The 20,368-nt window shown below is 43.5% G+C and overlaps 1 protein-coding gene across 1 annotated transcript in view; it reads right to left on the minus strand.

Moving 5' to 3' along the window:
- The window catches only part of TFE3 (transcription factor binding to IGHM enhancer 3), a 49,882-nt gene that overhangs the window by 18,214 nt on the left and 11,300 nt on the right, over positions 1-20,368 (minus strand). Inside the window, 1 exon segment of the mRNA XM_032209575.1 lies at positions 1,595-1,708. Coding sequence (XP_032065466.1) covers positions 1,595-1,708 — 114 coding nt within the window.

Consider the following 20,368-nt stretch of genomic DNA (forward strand, 5'->3'; position numbering starts at 1 on the left):
CTTCTGCGCAGGCGTATGGCGTGTACAGCTCCTGTGCAATGCTCTGCGGAGCGTCATGGAGGGGTTTGAAAGCATGTGCACGCCGCATGCCTGTGCGCATCCATGAGGACGGTGCCAGCCCCGTTCCAACTGTACTGGTTGGAACGGGATTTGCAACCTACCACTGGATAAAGTGTAACATGATACACAATAAAAAGGTAATTTGGCAGTAAGTACAAACTTGAAGGGTAACTTTGCTTTGCATTAGAGAATCCAACAGCTCATCGCATAGTTTGCCAAGCTAGATATCTTGATACATCAGCAACAAGTTCATGAAATATGGATTTTCCCTTGACTTGACTATTTTTCTTATTATTATTTGAATTGCATTAACAGAGTGGCCCCCAACCTTTTGGGCACCAGGGACTGGTTCCATGCAGAAAGGGTTTTCGGTAGACTGGAGGGGGCATGGTTTTGCATGTTGGCTGCATACCACAGATGAGGCTTCGTTTGTTTGCACGGTCAGTTCCTGGCATGCCACGTACCGGTGCCAGTCCATGGACCAAGGGTTAGGCACCCCTGCATTAAAAGACTGACAATTTTACTAAATCCAGAAGTTAACACGGATCAATCAAGGAACACCACCAATTTCTTTGGCCAAAGCTCAATCATCCAACCTTCAACCTAATTCTTACACCACAACCTTGCAACTACTACTACCGTTGTAAACTGCTTTATGATGGCAATATGCTGTAGTCTAAAAATGTTCATGTGTATTTAAACAAAGATGATTCCATTGATATCAGAGCTTCAGATAAAGAACAGAGAAATATCCAAGTTCTAAATTGCCATGGCTACTTGCTAGAAACTTGTGGAAATTCAATGCTTAAAATGCTACAAGAAAAGAAACTCGCATAATTAGAAGAGATCATTTGGGAAACTAAGTCAAACTCAATTTAAGAATGTTTGACCCATTTTAAAGTACAGGGGAATAAGGTTTTATTTTTAATATAAACAAAAATGCTGTATATTAAATGCTAGGCAAAAGTCTACTATGCCAATGGAAGTATCTGGCATTGCTTGAATTTTATGTAACTAAATGAGTGCAAGCATTGGGGGGAAAAATATGACAGCCATTTTGGTTGATGCAGGAGATTAACAAAAGAAACAAGACGCATTATTTATCTTAGCCTTAGCTTGAATTTCCTTACCTTCCTTTCTTTTTCTTACAGGTTTTCTTACCATCTAAAATCTCTTCTTTGTAAGTCATAATTTAAACTATCTCAGGTGGTCTCTGACGTTTAGCAGAAAATACTGTAAAACCTGAGAAGGCCAATGATAAATTAATGAAGCACCCACAATTAAATATGTTATTTCGAAAGCCTAGAATTGAAGGATTGTGTAATCTACCAGCAAGTGACAAGATAAAATGTGCCAAAAGGGTGAATGAACTGCACTTAAAAGAAAAAAAAGAAGGAAAATCCTCTCCATAATGTCATTTGATCTGATCAGAAATTGTCCTTCCCTTAATGTTATTCCACCTCCCTTGTAATTGATAAGCAGAAGGATAACAGCTTCACGGAGCCCCGCGACGGCTGTGCTTCGCTCTTCCTACCTGACACCAATGGGTTGGCTCTTGAGTTCGTAGAAATTCTCGCTGGTCAGAGAGAGGATGTTCTCCAAATCAATGTCAGCCACGATCCCAGACTCTGGAGGCACAGAGCTGAGGCTGTTTGAAAACACAGACAAGGATTAAGACACAATGCTTATTTCTCTTTGAACAATTAAGATTTATTTCAGCCAATAAACCGAGACTTAGATCCTCTAAACCAGAGGTCTCCAACTTGGCAACTTTAAGCCTGGTGGACTTCAACTCCCTGAATTCTCCAGCCAGCTCCAGCCAGCTCCAGCTGGCTGGAGAATTCTGGGAGTTGAAGTCCGCCAGGCTTAAAGTTGCCAAGGTTGGAGACCCCTGCTCTAAACCATTCTCTATGTAGCAGGAGACGTTGATGTTTGCTTAAAAACCCCGTGACATCCTTTCTTAGATAAAACAGACCTGCCAAGGCCACCCATTTTTTTAAAATAGTTGTATAACTGGACTACTGTAACACACACCACATGGGCCTATCTTTAAAAATATTCTTTGGTCTTCAGAAGTTAACTGCTGAGAGAGAAAAGAAAAGAAAGAGAAAATAAGATGATGTCACAATAGATGCTTGGGATGGTAAATAATACAACCCAAACTGTATTCTATAATCTCTTAAAGGGAATAACAATAGTATAAGATTGGCAAAGAAAAAGAAGAACCATGTTTACCTGGAATTGTATGTATATACAGCACATTATAGACAAACAATATTTGGTTATAAATAGCTAATTGTAAAAAGGGAAAACACTAACTGCAAAGAAACCAATATGGAACTGCTGTATGATACATGATGGAACTTATTGTTCCTATGTTGTCTTAAGTCATGTGCTTGTTCTTGTTGATGTGTTCTTGTTGATGTGTTTATGTGTGTAAAATAAAAACTTTTTTAAAAAAAGAAGTTAACTGCTGCACTGTTACCTGGGAGAGACCACCCAGTATTATTCCAACCTTGTTGAGTCTATATTTATATGTTTGCTTCTAGCTTCAAATTCTTATTTTGAAAACTATTCTTGGCTTCAGGGTCTATGATTTTTAGTTACCCTTGCCCTATATCTAAATTCTTTCCCCACATGCTATAATCAATGTCAGAGCTGAACTCTTCCTTCCTGTAGCATCTGAGGTTCGAATATGTGCCAGAATAGGGCTCCTGCCCTGAGGATCATCCCTAGACAGACAACACACAGCTATTAAATGCAGGTGAAAACTTGGCTGTTTTTTTTAATGGATTAATTACCGATCCATTTGTTTGTTTGGATATCATATTGCTGGTGATGTGACAAGAGCACTTTCATTTTCAAAAAAACAGAAGTGCTTCTTGTCTATTTTTAGTATTTTCATGAACTAGGACTGTGTTGGCGAACCTATGGCACGCGTGCCAGAGATGACACACCAGAGCCCTCTCTGATGGCAAGCGTGCCATCACCCCAGGTCAGATCTCCGTGGTGTTTCTTTCGTGAGCTTCGGTTTCCCTGCAAGCAACGAAACAGAAGCTCATGAAAGAAAAAGATCTTACCTCTTGCCACGCTGCCAATGTTGGGATACCCCACCTCCCACCAGCCATCTGGTCTTCGGGTCTCTGCTGTGCATGTCCGCACATGTGTGCAGCAGTGGTGGGATTCAAATAATTTAACAACCGGTTCTCTGCTCTAATGACTAGGTGGGTAGGCGGGGCTCAGTGGTCATGTGACCAGGTGAGCGTGGCCAACTCAATGTCACTCACGTTGATCGACGCTTTGCCTTAGCTCTTACAATGTAATAAGGGTTAACTGGAGAGGCAGTTTCTGTAAGCAGGGCAATAAAGATAAGGCTAGAAACAACACCAGAATGTTTCCTTCCTGCCTTCCTTACAGGATTAGCCCTGTAAAGTGGGGAAAAACAAAGAAATTTCTTTCAACAACCGGTTCTCCAAACTGCTTAGAAAGTTAACAACCGGTTCTCCCGGATAGGTGCGAACTGGCTGAATCCCACCACTGGTGTGCATGCACATCCATGCATGTGCGTGCGCATGTGTGGGCATGCACGCATCCACGAACCTTTCAGTTTAGGCATTCCGTGTCTAAAAGGTTCGCCATCACTGAATTAAGATAACTAGCTAGCAACAATAATCCGATACATTACAAGTTTGAGATTATTATTTTTTGCTCTTGTTATTTATTTGAGGGGTATTGATTATTTTAACTGTTTATGCTGCTGGCCACCTTCATTTTTCTTTAGCAGGAAAACCAGACTTCAATAGTAATAGTTGGTAGCAATCCTTAACAGCCCTTGCAACTTTCAATTTCCTTGGCACCATTTTTACTTGGCAACTATCCCCAGACTTTGAATAAATAAAAACAGTTCCTTGTACCTGCAAGTCACACTCTTGGGCCATAAACAAGTACAGGGAAATTTCCCACAATGAAAAGGAGGTTGCAGAAATACAAGTGGAATGTGATTCAAAGGTTATACTAAGCATGACCCCTCATTCATTAAACATTCATATCTGAAATGTATACATTTATCTCAACCCTAAGATCATCAACATACCGTATGTTTCAGGAAAGAGCGTGATTTACCCAAATGTGGTCAGAGAAAATATTTTTTTTTACTTCCCAAGCATGATTTTTAAATTGTGACAACCAGTAAGCCCTTCACAAAGCTTACTAAAGCTTAGCTTCATACTTTGGGACTTACACCTTTTACAAAGATGGAACGGATTTTGTCTTTTAGCCGCAGGATGTTTTATTTCCAGGAATAGGGGACTGAAACCATTGTTTCAATGTTTCTTTTTCTCTGCATGATTTGGCAAGACTTTAGTGCAATGTTAGCACAGTTCTGTATCTGATTACATCCAATTAACATCTTCCAGATGATTTAAACATTCAGTTTAGGACTGGAACCTGGTGTAGAAATACTAAGTACATCCCCTCCCCCTTTTCCTTGGCCCTTCCTGCAATTTTTTAAAACTATCTGGTCAGCTGTAGAGTTCTTTGAAATTCAGAAGCTTCCACATTGTTTCATAATCCTTCAGTCTCATAGACATATTGTTACAAATTCAGAATATATATATATTCATGATCAGCTTAGCCGTTACCTGTTTTGTAAGTTTCCAGGAATGGCCTTACATGTTTTGCTACTTGAGACATTCAAATCCCATGATTAAAAACTGGATTAGTGTCTAAAGTTCACTTTAATATTAGCAACGGGTCTACATTTTCCCCTGCATCTGGGGACAGCAAAGACGGGGCCAATGAGATGATCCATCCGCCCTGACTTCCAAGCTAGCTGCTTATTTCAGCTGCTCAATTAAACAGTCTGTTGATATTTGAAAAATCCCAGATGATTGGAAAGATGATTGTTGATTCAGTCACCTCAACAATTATTTCTTTTATACTTTTATCAACCTCATATTTTGCCTTTCATTTAGGAGCTCAGGGATTTTTTGTATACAACATTCTTTCTTCCTGCTTGTCTCCGTAACAACAACTGCACAAAGTAAGTTGTATGGGGGGGTGCAGTTGGCTCAAAATCAACAAAATGAGCTTTCCTGGCTGAAAGAGGAGCAGAATCTGCATTTTCCCCCATGCCAGCCTAACACTTTGACTATTATAGCATACTGCCTCTGAGGTAATTATTGTTATTAGCACATATCAGTCTTAGCAAGAAAATTATCAAGCGGATGTTTTATTTAAAAAAAAAGTCCATACATATTTTATTAATAACAAAATACTGTTTATGTTTTGATAAGCTATGATGTGTCTCTGAAGGGATGGATGTAGCTATCTCTGGAATTTATGGTTTCTAGTGTCAGCCCCAATGGGTAGAGCAGATCAGAAAATCCACTCTACAAGAAGGCTAAAACTATTTTTATTGAGATTGACTATAATTATCTTGCAAGTCTGATTGAGCTGTACCTCCCTCTCCTTCTTATACTTAGTGGATTAGGGAGGCGTCTTCCTGAAGTGCGGCTGAATATTATTTCACTGTTCTGTACTTTTAAAAAAAGCCTTTTTCCTAGGTAATGGTTCTTGCGCTACTCCAGTGTTTCTCAACCTTGGCCCACCTGAAGATGCGTGGACTTCAACTCCCAGAATTCTCCAGCCAGGTTGAGAAGTACTGCGCTACTCTATCGAGATAATTTGCCTTACTCTCTACACCTAAAAAGCTTCAAACCTGCAATGCATAACATGCCACACCCAGGACAGCCCATTCCAAAATATTTAATCAAGAACGGAAGAAGAAAGAGAAAAGAGTTAGTGTAAGGTGGGTGTGTGGTGGGTGGGTAACAACCTGTCTATTTGCTGAAGACAAGAGCTTTTTAATTGAAAGAAACAACTAAGGAAATTGGCAACAGTATACAAGATGATGAAGAGCTGCAAAAAAAAATAATACCAGAAATTAGAAACTGTCATTAAAAATGAAAGCCCTGTTGAGATATTTTAAAGGAAACCCAGATTGAATTGACTTCTCGTTATAATAACTGATCAGGGTAGCTTCTTATAAAAAACTAATATATTTCCATTTCCATGTTCTGGGGACAACTCATGAGGTTTTTTTTTTTCTTCAGTATTTACAGAAATGTCTGTAGAGGCACCTTAGTCCACTAAATAGGATTCTGATCTTAGAAATGAGGTTCTTCTTGCGTCCGGGGACCACAATGGTGATTATGCAAATCATTGAGAGACCGCCTGCTGCCAATTACCTCCACTAGACCAATTAGATCCCACAGATTAGGCCTCCTCTGAATTCCATCCGCCAGCCAGTGTCGACTGGCAACTACCCGGAGGAGGGCCTTCTCTGTGGCTGCTCCGACCCTCTGGAACGAACTCCCTGTGGAGATTCGAACCCTCACCACCCTCCAGACCTTCCGCATAGCCCTTAAAACCTGGCTGTTCCGACAGGCCTGGGGCTAAAGAGCTGTTGCCCCCGTCTCGAATGGTATGACTGTTGTGTGTTTTTAAATTATGCCTTGTTATGTGTCATTTTTTTTTTGTCTGTATCCCCCTTCCCTGGTTTGAGTTGTGAGCCGCCCTGAGTCCCCTTCGGGGGGAAAGGGCGGCATATAAATATAATAAACAAACAAACAAACAATTGTTGAGTTATAAATCATCCGGTTGCCTGAATTCACCAATTTCATCTCCTAAAACCTCTGAACCTGGAAACTCTGGGGTCCCAGTTCAGAAAGGCTGACCTGCCCTTACTGCCCTTATGCTAAATTATTGGATCTCACATAGAGTTTGGATTTCAGATAGAGTTACTACTGTACAGAGCTCACGAGGGTGCTTTTCTCGCTGTTGCCCTCCCCAGGGACAGAAAATTGGCCCCAGAGGCAGGCAAGAAGACAAGTAATCATTTAAAACTGAGCCGTGAGACTTCCTTGTCCTAATTTAGAACTTAGGCGGAATTTGTGGTAACTCTTTCTAGCCAAACATGGTGGAAATGAAAATGGAGATTCCTAATCTGGAGAGAAGAAATTGTGCAACTAGCATGATAAAAAGACCTCCTTTCTCCCAAGAGCCAAATTTGAGGAAGTGAAAAAGATCTCAGCTAGTGAGCTCTGCACAACCACACACAAAAATGCCTGTATCAGAGCCTTAGTCTTTAGGGAAGAAGCAGAAATTGAAGTCTTCTAGCACAGGGGTCCCCGTTGTGGCTCGGTAGGAGTCTTTGGAGCTGCTATCAAACTCTGACATAGAAATCTCCTGTGAGTGGTTTCAGGATGCTCACAGAAGTTAACAAGCAGCTGTGGCTCGTTAAGGATCTCCTCCTGCGGATAAAAGACTGATGGTGCCACACCCTAGTGGCAGAAGTCAACATTCGTTCGTTCCATTCCGTTCCCTGCCTGCCCTAGTCAAGCAATAGCAATAGCAGTTAGACTTATATACCGCTTCATAGGGCTTTCAGCCCTCTCTAAGCGGTTTACAGAGTCAGCATATCGCCCCCACAATCTGGGTCCTCATTTTACCCACCTCGGAAGGATGGAAGGCTGAGTCAACCCTGAGCCGGTGAGATTTGAACCTCTGAACTGCAGATAGCAGTCAGCTGAAGTGGCCTGCAGTGCTGCACTCTACCCACTGCGCCACCTCGGCTCTAAACCTGGTTTGCTGTGAGAGTGTGTTTTTGCATTTGCTGTTTAACTTTTTGCCAGAGAATTTATCTATGTTTATTTTGGGCTCGCAGCCAGCAAAAGCCGGGACTGATAAAAATATTTCCTTTGGCCGGCTTCGGGGGGAGGAGCCTGCCGCCGTCGGGAGCTCAATGAAGCTCCTGTCAGGATTCTGGTTCGTATATCTTATAAGATCTATAGATATCTCCCCTTTCTGGCAGAAAGGGGCAGGGAGAAGGTCAGTCGTTAGGATCTCTTTGTAATTCATAGCTTTTTTTTGCTGTGAATGGAGAAGAGGTTCAACATTAGCTGAGCCTTTACTCCGGCCAGTTTTCCGCGCTGCCTTTTTTGCAGCCCTAGGCAGATTGCCCCCCCCCCCAGGACAAAGCTAAGCTATTTAAAAGTCAATCCGGGCGGGGACCATTCCTGAGGAATTTCTTCTATTACTATCTAAAATACCAGCTTCAATTTCGCAAAAGGCTCCCTTTCTTTTTTAGCTGCGTCACAAGATGGCGATCTCGTAGCTTTTGTGTTTGATGTGACGTACTTAGTCAGCCCTACCCTCCTGAAGGCTTCTCCGTACTAATTGCTAAAAGATTAACTGAGGGGAGCAGAGACTTTGATTTTTGGCTCGCTTGATTGCTTGTCTTTTATTTTTACTCTGGAATGGCTCCCAAATCTAAACAGAAGCGCTTCCTTAATAACATATCTCCAAAAACTGCTATGAAGCCGCTACCCTTGCCTCCTACACCCTCCACGGGAGATTTGTTAACACAAGAATTTCTTCTCAAAACGCTTAATGATTTCAGACAGGAAATTAATCAACTGATATCGGATTTATATGATCAATTTGATGCTAAAATTGCTCAGGCAAAGAAGGATATGATCGGAGTAATGACAGTCATGACAGATTATATTGCTGAAACGGAGGACAAATTGGAACTTTTGGAAGAAACTAATCTTAATTTGATATCCAAAATTCAAACGTTACAACAGGAAATTGAAAATGCTCAAAAACAACTTGTCATGATAAATTATAATAAGACTGCCTTTGCAATTAGAGTTAGAGGATTGCGTGAAAACCAACAGGAGAATTTGAAACAGATCTTCTTTGAGGCTATCAGCCGCTTGGTGGGAAGTCCGGGATTTAACTTTGATTGGCAGATTCAAAGAATTTACCGCCAGAATTCGTGGGTAGCAAAACAGCAACAGCTTCCGAGGGACATAATTATATACTTTACCACAAGGGAATCCAGAAATGAGATAATACAGAGGCTTTACAGCAAGAGGTTGAGAATTGATGGACAGGACTTGATTGTTTTTAAAGAGATACCATCTCAAATATTAAGAACAAGGAGAGAGTACGCTTTCTTAACCGAAGAACTCAGAAATTCTCAGATTCCATACAAATGGGAAGTCCCAGCCGGTATTACAGTTACATTTGGCAACCAAAAACACCGCATTAATTCTGTCTGTGAAGCCCGAGAATTTTACTACGAGACCCTGAAGGCGGGACTTCCTGATTCATCCGGACCTGGAGAGAGACAAGGAGAAGGAGAAGACAAACAGCGAGACACGTGGCTACAAGGCGGAGGGTGTTGCTTTCCTCTTCCGGAAGGGCAGAAGACTAAAGAATAAAGACTTAGTGATGTTCTTAAAGCTTTGTGATTTTCGTCTGGGATAAAATGGGAAAGTTGTATATCGATGATGAGACATGGAGACTGAAAGAAGCGTTGCTGATTGTGGACACATATTGTATATAAGATTTGTCTGAACTCTAACTAAAATTGCACATGAATTATTTTCCTAGGCGAGGAGAGCGGAGATTGCGATCTTTTTGAGTTGTGGTCTGGGACGAACGGAGTTGGGAGGCGCGTGGGAGAGGGAAGGGTAGCGAAAGCTTAATTAGACTACCTGGGGCTAGAATGCAAGCTGATGTTTGTTTGAGTTGCTATTTCAATATAAGGTCAAGAAAGATTGGTCGGAGAGTCTTCAGGAAAGTGGAGTAAATATGGGAGGAGCAATGGATGCGGATAAAATATATATGTGGATATGGATAAAGGCAGGGTGGAAGGTAAAAAAATTTACATGTGGAGGTGGGTAAGGATAGAAAGGGAGGTGTTGGAAATGAAAAATGAAAGAAGTACTTGAGTTTAATGGTTTTATAGAAAGGTTTGGATATTCGGATAAAAAAGAGATAAATTAAAGGTCTGAATAGATAGACAAAGCAATGAGACTTTTAGTTGGGGAATCCTAATTGATCAACTTACCTGGCTCTAATACAGTTTGAAACCCTGCAAGTAGTAAAATAACCGAAATTTGGAATGAGCTACATTGTTTAAGATTTACAGATAATGGGAAGCTGTGTTAACGTAGTGGGTTTATTGACCCTTCTTGTTTCTCCTTTCTTTTTGTGTGTGTGTGTGTGTTTTTTTTATTTTGATTTCCTTGATTTCCTTTGTATTTTTTACTATTCTCTTTTTTTTTTCTTTGGCTTTATTTTTATTTTATTTTTTTAATTTTAAAGTTAGCTGGCCTTATTATACTCAAATGCTTGTTAAAGAATTATGCCGGGTATGGGACCTGCGAAGCCGTAAGGGGGTTAGGGAGGGGGGATTATAGGGGGGAGGGGGGAGGGTGGAATTACAGTTTCAATTCTTAGAACAATAAGAATTCACTTGTATACTGCGGCTCGTTTTTCTTTTTTCTTTTTTTCTTTTTCTCTTTTAAAAAAAAAAAAAAAAAAAAAAAACTGAAATGTATGGATACACCAAAGCGAGGAGAAGAGGGAAAGAGGAGGGAGAAGTAAAGAGGGAGTGAGAGGGAATGTAAGGAGGGTGAGATGGAGGGAGGGGGAGATGTCTGAGGGGGAAGGGAAGTAGAAGAGGGGAATGCTGGAGGGGTGAAATGAAAGTTGGAGGGGGAGAAGAGAGGGTGTATGGGGGAATGAAGTGTCATGTTGGGGGTTTTTTTTTTTCTCCTTTTTTTTACGCACAGTATATAAGTGATTGTATAAAATGAAAATGAAATGAAATAAATAAAATGTATTGAAAAAAAAAATATTTCCTTTGAAGTTCTGTCTGGCTGTCATTTCTGAACGAGCAAGGTGGGGGGTCAGAACAGGTCCCCAACCCCTGGGAGAGGGCCCTTACAATGCCCTGGCCTATTTGGAACTGGGCCACATGTGAGAGGCCGGCTGGCGTGCACACACAGTGTAGCTCAACTCCTGCAAGTGGTGGGCCAGCGTGCACACGCATGCAGCTCAATTTGCAGTTGAGCTCTGTGTGTGTGTGTGTGTGTGTGTGTGTGTGTGCGTGTACACCGGCCCACCACTTGTGCAAGTTGAGCTGTGCTGCACACCGGCCTGGCACTCTTGCGGCCCAGTTCCCCTCCTCAATCTGCAGGGCCACCAAGCCGCAAAGGCTGGGGACCACTGTCCTAGCAGGCAAACAAGTGGATGAAATCTCTGAATTCCAAGGCTGGGCTTGGCCTTCCTCTAAACCACTTAAAAGGCCTGATTTCATTCAGAGAAATAGTTTTTCTCCACTCTTACGAAAAGCCAGGCTTAACCTTTCAAACACATGCATCCAAACACTTCAGACTGTAATCTTTGCAGCACCCCTGAAAGTTACTTAAGGAGAAGTATCTGGTGCTGGTGGAGCAAAGATACAGCCAGCAACCACAAGGCGAAGATAACATTTGTGCCAATGATCCAGAGGTGGGTTCCTACCAGTTTGTACCTATTCGGTAGAACCGGTTCGTCAAATCTACCGAACCGGTTAGAAGAGGTTCCACCAGTGGACCCGGAAAGCAGGCCACACCTACAGAAGAGGTTCCAAAAAATTTTGAAACCCACCACTGGTGCTTGGATATGATTATTCTACACTATCATGCTCATATTTATAAAACTCAGTGCCTCTGTGAAAGGTAAGGACGACTACTGCGTTTGTGGTGCAGTCAGAATGTTGCGTGTGTTGAAGTTGTTCTAACGCGAACCAAAGATGCCTTTTAAAAAACAAGTTTACATCATATTCTTATGCAGGCCAGTGCTGTGTGTGAGGTAATTTAAGGTGGTTCTGACAAGTGTCGTCGGCATCTTCATATCTGGTCACATGGGCGGCAAGCCACTCCCATCCGGTCACATGGGCGGCAAGCCACTCCCACAAAGGAGGCCACACCCACAGAGTAGGTTCGAACAATTTTTGAAACCCACCACTGCAATGATCCCTTGATTCAGCCTGGCAATTACTCTTGGGCCATAGATCGGATTGAACACTCAAGAATTGCTGTTGAGATCATAAAACCATTGACTGAAATGATAAGACTCTCCATGACATTTTGCCACTTTGTGAAAGGCAAGAATCAACAAGTTTTAAAAATCATTTCTGAGCATAATTCACAAGGCTGGTTTTACTCTATGCAGATTTCTACAGTTTGGAATCAAGTACCTACAAAACAGTATGTGTGGACTTAAACCTGCCCATTCGTTCCATTCATAAAGGGCGCGATGCAAACTGTCTGATCTCCATGACAAAATATTGTCTGGTGTTCCATGTCAGGCAACACAGCACAGTGTTTGCACACATGTGCAAACTTTCTTGTGCCAGAAAAGTTAGTTGCTGAAACTGTGATATAGTACCACTGTTATTTGCTTTTTTAAAACCTTGGATAACTGGAAATGGGAGTGGGGAAGAGGGGTGGGGAAGCAAGACACAGGAGAATAGAAATTCTTGAATGTCAGTGGGAAGAATGTAGACTGGAGGAGTGGGGGCAGGATCACCTTGGAGAAAGAAGCAGTGAGACCAGATTTAGCCTGGGAACAACCAAATGGGATAGGAAGATGAAGTGAGACTTGGAAAGCCCTCACAAGAGAAGCAGAGAAATAAATAGACTGGGGCAGATATTAAGGAGAGACAGCAGGGAAATAGATTGTGAAAATTGTTGGGTTGTAGAACTGGGGCAGTGAATTTCAAGGACAAGAGAAGAAAGAAAGACATTCGGAGGGCGGTCGTGATCATGGACTGCAAACGTATTTGTTTCCATTGTCTCAGTGCCTTTCTCTGAAAAGCATGTTTTGTGACTCACGGAACAATTCATGAGAGTTATTTTGTGGCTAAGCCCCTAATTCAGGGGTAAAATCAACTTACCTTCGCTACCGGTTTGCAAAGGTGAGCCTCTGCGTACGTGCAGGACAGTGGTGGGGTTCAAATAATTTAACAACCGGTTCTCTGCCCTAATGACCAGCTGGGTAGGCGGTTCCACCACAAAACCGCGGTAGACTAAAGTGCGCTCGACGAAAGCGCGTACGTGACGTCATCACAGCGCGACGAAAACAGCACGCTGTGATCGGTAAACTTAAAATTAACGCGAAAACCTTACCCTAACCCCCCCAAACCTAACCCTAAACCTAACCCTAAGCCTAACCCTTAACCTAACCCTAAACCTAACCCTATACCTAACCCTTAACCTAACGCTAAACCTAACGCTAACCCTTAACCTAACCCTAAACCTAACCCTAATGCTTAACGTAACCCTAAACCTAACCCTAACCCTTAACCTAACCCTAACCCTAACCCTAACCCTAACCCTAACCCTAACCCTAACCCTAACCCTTAACCTAACCCTAACCCTAAACCTAAACCTAACCCTTACCTTTATGTGAATCGGCTTGCTGTAAAAGTGCTTTTTAAAGCGCCCTTTTTTCTCCGCGGTCGTATTTGTCGCGCTGCTGCTGATGTCACGTACGCGCTTTAATCGGGCGCGCTTTAGTGGACCGCGGTTTTGACGGGTCACGGGGTAGGCATGGCTCAGTGGTCATGTGACTGGGTGGTTGTGCCCAACTCAACTCACTCACGTCAATGGGTGCTTCGCATCAACTGTTACAATGTAATAAGGCAGTTTCTGTAAGCAGGGCAATAAAGATTAAGCTACAAACAACACCAGAATGTTTCTTTCCTGCCTTCCTTGCAGGATTAGCCTTGGAAAGTGGAAAAAAACAAAACGAGATTTCTTCCAACCATCGGTTCTCTGAACTACTTAGAAAGTTACCAACCGGTTCTCCCGAATAGGTGCAAACTGGCTGAATCCCACCACTGGTGCAGGACCTTCTATGCATGTGCAGAGCATCAGAAATGGGACCTGATGACGTCCGGGTGGGTGGGCGGAGCCTCCCACCACTACCACTACTGGTTCGCCCGAAACGAATAGAACTGGCTGAATTGTACCACTGCCCTAATTCCATAGATGACTCTTGAAGATGGAAATCCCTGTTTTCTATATTGACAGTACACTGACAAGTAAGGCTAGAGTGCAGTCAAGACTGAAATGGCACCTTAGAGACCAACATATTTATTCTGGCTAATGATTATGTGTGCTAAAATCTATTTCATCTGAGTAGCATAGAGTTTCATACATTGCAACTGAATTTATTCTGCAATAAATCAACTTATTCAAAGGTAAACCCTTGGTTTCATTAGCTCACTAGTGCTCAGCCAGATCTGGAGTTCCTTTCCATTGTGCTCAGGAATTTTTCAATCCTTGGCACTTTTCAGGAGGATTGGAAATCTGGGTCTTTTGCCACCTAAAACATGTGCCCTTCAAATCAATGCCGCTTTCCTGGTCACTGCAACATTTATACCACCCTTAGGAATACCTACCACAAGATCAGATGGCTGCTGGAGATGATCTGTGGAGAAAATGCTCTGGAATTCAGAAGAAAAGTAAGAAATGTGTTCCTGCCATCGCCCATCTCAAGCATGGAGAAGCTGTTTAGTTTGAAAGGAGCAATAAATGGCCCATTGGACATTGGCATGGCAGGGCTGGAAGGACTGCTCTGCTGCAAGCATTATCCAAAGCTGTGTGGAAGGTTGAGATGTGCCAGGAATGGGTGGTTCTAATGTTCCCATTCCGGTTCATGTCACCATAGTTTCTTCCTCTAGTGGAGATGAGTCAGAGGACAGCTCTTGAAATGTCTGTGCATCTTTCATAAGACTGAGAGTCTGCATCCACAAAGACTACAGCCTGGCAACTGAATGGGAATATCTCTCCAGTTGTAGCTCAGGGACCTACAATAAAAACCATCTTGATCTCCAGACAAGTAGATCCCGGGAAATTCTTGACATTCCCTTGAAGAGGGGTGTCAAAGGCAGAAAGTCTGCCACCAGCAGGGATCCTAGAATTACTGGGGCTCTTACAAATAGATTTAGGTAGGAGACCAAGAGAAAGCTATGGCAAATCTAGACAGCATACTAAAAAGCAGAGACATCCCCCTACCAACAAAAGTGGGCATAGTCAAGGCTATGGTTTTTCCAGTTGCGATGTATGGCTGTGAAGGTTGGACCATAAGAAAGGCTGAGCACCAAAGAGACCTTTGAACTATGGCACTGGAGAAGACTCCTGAGAGTCCCTTGACCGCAAGGGGATCAAACCGGTCAGTCCTAGAGGAGATCAATCCTGACTGCTCTCTAGAAGGCCAGATCCTGAAGATGAAACTCAAGTAATTTGGCCACCTAATGAGAGGGAAGGACTCACTGGAGAAGAGCCTAATGCTGGGAAAGATTGAGGGCAAAAGTAGAAGAGGATGACAGAGAATGAGGTGGCTGGATGAGTTCGGGAGTCACCGAAGCAGTAGGCGTGAGCTTAAATGGACTCCAAAGGATGGTAGGGGAAAGGAAGGACTGGAGGAACATTGTCCAGGATGGGTCGGACATGACTTCACAACTAACAACAACAACGAGACCAGCAACTAAAATTGCACATTATTGTACATATAAAGACAACCTGAAGCTTTGTTCTCCTGGATAGGCAAGATAATTGCCTCTCCGATTACCCACCTGTATATCATTTTATACAGCTAGTAATCTACTCACTTTCTGATTTATCACATCTGTTCATGAAACCGTCATTCATTTTCAGGGCTTTAACAACTGTTCTTTTCAAACCTATCAGATAGATTATATACATTAACAACCTCACCAAAGAATTATTGTGATAATCCTATCTTGACTAAAATGTCAGTGCTACTGCATTTCGTCTGAGTTTGTTGGTTTCCCAACAAATGATTTTAGGGAGGAGATAAACCAAGTTGCAGGAATCCACCAACCTGCTGCCCTTAAATTGTCCTGCAGTAAAATTGTAAAGGCAGCACCACAAACTGATTCCTTACACAGGCAGAATAGAATTCAACCATCAGAGGAGCAACTCAAGTTATGCTGTCATCCTTTTCTCCTGACTCAAGGACTAGCAGAACACAGATTACCAGAGCTATAGGGAAGACCTCAAAGATGACAAAGGCATGCTCAGCAAAATGTCCATTTGCTAATGTAAGAGGATGACGACTGATTTATTGGGAAGAGATCCTGGTGGCCTCTTTCTTAGCTGTAAATATGGCATTACTTTCAGTTAGTTGTGATTCTTAGTCCTGAAAATACAGTGTACTCCCTAAAAGTAGCATAGGAGCAGAATAACAGAGTTGGAAGGAGCCCCCTGCTCAGATAGGAAACCCTATAACATTTCAGACAAATGGTTCTTCATTCAAAACTTCCAGTGTTGGAGCATTCACAACTTCTGAAGGCAAGTTGTTCCACTGATTAATTGTTCTAACTGTCAGGAAATTTTTCCTTAGTTCTAGGTTGCTTCTCTCCTTGATTAATTTCCATGCCTTCAGGTGCCTTGGAGAATAGCTTGACTCCCTCTTCTTTGTGGCAACCCCTGAGATATTGGAAGACTGCTATCATGTCTCCCCTAGTCCTTCTTTTCATTAAACTAGACATCTCCAGTTCCTGCAACCGTTCTTCGTATGTTTTAGCCTCCAGTCCCCTAATCATCTTTGTTGTTCTTCTCAGCACTCTTTCTACAGCCATGATGGCAAACCTATGGCATGCGTGGCACCGAGAGCCATCTCTCTGGTGGCCAATGTGCATGTGCACACCGGAAACCGGAAGATTATCTTCCCGGCGCGCGTATGTGCACTAGGCGGCTGCTCTACTGATTTCCGGTGCTCCCGCACGTGTGAAGATCAGCTGGTTGGTGCGTCAGAACCCGGAAGAGCAATGGGCAATGGCTCGCATGCCCAGAGAGATGGCTCTATGTGCCACTTCCGGCATGCTACATGTTCGCCATCGAAAGAGTGCTGAGAAGAGCAACGAAGATGATTGTTTGAGAGAATGCGCTCCCGTTTTGGCACTCGGTGCTGAAAAGGTTCGCCAACACAGTTCTAGAATCTCAACATCTACATTAGTCAAACTATACATATACACGTAGTCCATGACTTACAAACATTCGTTTAGCAACTCTTTGAACTTACAACAGCACTGAAAAAAGTGACTTACAATTTATGGCCATGTGACTTGGGCACTTGCCAACTGGCGTGTATTTACAATGTGTGCCAGGTCCAGAGTCATGCGATCACTGTTTGCAACCTTCCCAGCCAGCTTCTGACAAGCCAAATCAATGAGGGAAGCCAGATTTGCTTAACGAGCACATGATTCACTTAACAACTGAAGTGGTTCGCTTAACAACTGTGGAATGAAGATTGCAAAATCAGGCAGGACTCATTTAACAACCACCGTGTTTAGCAACAGAACTGCCCATATCTGACCATTGAGAAATGACCTGTCAGCAAAGAGAGCACAGCAATGGAAAATGGTACCCCTAGCAGTAACACTCTTTCAAGTGGGGACCAAAAGTGCCCACCCTTCCTTACAGCAGGTAAGCCTAAAGATCTTGAATTGAATCTGGAAGCCAATGAGTAACCAGTAATCAGTGCAAGGAGGGGAGGGGAGGGGAGGGGAGGGGAGGGGAGGGGAGGGGAGGGGAGGAGAGCAGAGCAGAGCAGAGCAGAGCAGAGCAGAGCAGAGCAGAGCAGAGCAGAGTAGAGCTTTATTTGGCCAAGTGCGATTAGACACAAAAGGAATGTGTCTCCAGTGCAGAAGCTCTCAGTGTACATACAAAATAACAGAGTAATAATAATCATAATAATGATACCAATAAGAGGAGGTAGTAAAGAAAATGAGATGGATGATAATAATACTACAGCCATACTACATGAGTAAATTAGCTTAGACAAAGACAGTACAGTGGAAATTAGGTGTTCAGCAGAGTGATGGCACGAGGGGTGAGGGGGACCTGTCTCTGTATCTAGTTGAGGGGAGGAGTATCCAGGATGGGTTGACCTTATCCTCTCGTTGATTGGACTGAGTCAGATAGGTTTTTTGGACACGCCCTGGTCTACCAGGTACCGCCCAGTTATCGACTCAGTCCCTCAACTGGACGGTTTGTCCGATAAATTTGGAAAATTCAAAAAGCGAAAAATCAAACTGTCTCCAAGGGTCAGACAAGGGTTGAGCGGTGAGCCGCGGCTTTTTCAAGTGCCGCGGAGCGCCTGCGCCGTTTCTACGTGGCCACAGAATCGATAGTAAAAAAAATTGAATTCCACCATTAGGTGAGGGGGGGGCACTGAGGATCAGTTTGTAAGCACCAAGGGGGCGGTGGACTGAAAAAGTTTGGGAACCACTGGTTTAGAGTGAAGAATTTCTGGAATGATGGTACTGAATGCCAAACTACAAAAAGAGGATTCCCTGGGGATTCAAAAAGTTGCAAGTTGTAGTGCAGTGCCATATTGACAGCATCATCTGCCAATCTGTTTGCACGGTAGGTAAAGTGCAAGGAATCTAACAGCGGACCCGTGATAATTTTTAGGTAGGCCAGCACTAACCTTTCAAAGGCCTTCATAACTACAGATGTCAGAGCAACTGGCCGATAGTCATTCAGCTCCTTGAAGGCTGTTTTTTGGGGGAATCAGGATGATAGTAGAGTGTTTAAAGCAGTGGTAGTCAACCAGAGGTGGGTTCCTACCAGTTCGAACCAGTTCGGTAGAACCGATTCGTCAAATCTACCGAACCGGTTAGAAGAGGTTCCACCAGTGGACTCAGAAAGCAGGCCACACCTATATAAGAGGTTCCAAATTTTTTTGAAATCCACCACTGACAGAGAGAGAGAGAGAGAGAGAGAGAGGGAGGGAGGGAGGGAGCGAGGGAGGGAGGGAGGGAGGGAGAGAGAGAGAGAGAGAACACATGGCTGGCAAGCCACTCCCACCAGGTCACATGGCCAGCAAGCCACTCCCACAAAGGAGGCCACACCCACAGAGTAGGTTCAAAAAATTTTTGAAACCCACCACTGTAGTCAACCTGGTCCCTACCGCCCACTAGTGGGCGTTCCAGCTTTCATGGTGGTCGGTAGGGGTTTGCTGTAACTCTGCTTTATAAATTTTATAAAGTAAAGTTACTTCCCTACTTTATAAATCACCATTACTGTGGAACCGGTGGGCAGTTAGAAAATTTTACTACTAACAGAGATACAAAAGTGGGTGGTAGGTATAAAAAGGTTGACTACCCCTGGTTTAAAGCAAGAAGGAACATAACACATCTCCGGTGATTTATTAAAAATGCGGGTGAAGATGGGAGCTAATTGATCAGCCCAGGCTTTCAAGCAAGGAGGAGTTATTCTGTCTAGGCCTGGTGCGTTTCCAATCATTTGTCTACGAAATCTTTTTCTAAGATCACCAGAAATGGGAAGCTCAGTGGGATGGAGATAGGGGTAGATTTGATTATTGTTGCTTTTTTTATGAGATAGGGAACGTAGCAATAGATGACAATGATGTCCTCTCAAACCTACAGTAGAATACATTCAGGTCACCTGCCAGTTGTTGAGTTTCTTCAGTAAGGGAGGGATGTCTGCTATACACCCCTCAGAGAGGGCCCGCAATTTGGGGGTCCTCCTGGTTTCACAGCTGACACTGGAACACCATCTGTCGGCTGTGACCAGGGGGGGCTTTGCCCAGGTTCGCCTGGTGAACCAATTGCGGCCCTACCTGGATCGGGAGACACTTCAAACGGTTACTCACGCCCTTGTCACCTCTAGGCTGGATTACTGCAACGCGCTCTACATGGGGCTACCCTTGAAAAGCGTTCGGAGACTGCAGCTAGTCCAGAATGCAGCCGCGCAAGCGATATTGGGTGTACCGAGGTACACCCATGTTACACCTGTTCCCCGCAAGCTGCACTGGCTACCAATTGGTCTCCGGATGCAATTCAAGGTGTTGGTCATTACCTTTAAAGCCCTACATGGCTTAGGGCCAGCGTACCTGCGAGACCGCCTACTGCCACACACCTCCCTGCGGCCGGTGAGATCCCACAGATTGGGCCTCCTTCAGATGCCATCAGCCAATGTCGGCTGGCGGCTCCCCGGAGGAGGGCCTTCTCTGTGGCTGCTCCGACCCTTTGGAATGAGCTACCCCCAGAGATCCAGACCACTGCCCACTCTCATGGCCTTCAGAAAAGCTGTTAAAACCTGGCTATTCCGACAGGCCTGGGGCTGTTGACCTCATTGTTGAGGTCCAGCCCCGATCAGATCGAATGCATGTTGTGATTTTAAATCTGTCGTCTTTTTGTCTTTTTTATTTTTTACTATTTCTTTTCCTCCTCTTTTTGTAAGCCGCCCGGAGTCCTTTGGGATTGGGCAGCCTATAAATTTTATTAATAAATAAATAAATAAATTCTTCAGGCTTCTCCACACATTTGCTGGTTCATTAGCTGAGAACCGATTCCTCAGATTTTCAGAGTAGCCTCTCTTTGCTGCCCTGATCACCCTTGTTAATA

This window comes from Thamnophis elegans, chromosome 2, assembly GCF_009769535.1.
Source record: "Thamnophis elegans isolate rThaEle1 chromosome 2, rThaEle1.pri, whole genome shotgun sequence".
Classification (NCBI taxonomy): Eukaryota; Metazoa; Chordata; class Lepidosauria; order Squamata; family Colubridae; genus Thamnophis; species Thamnophis elegans.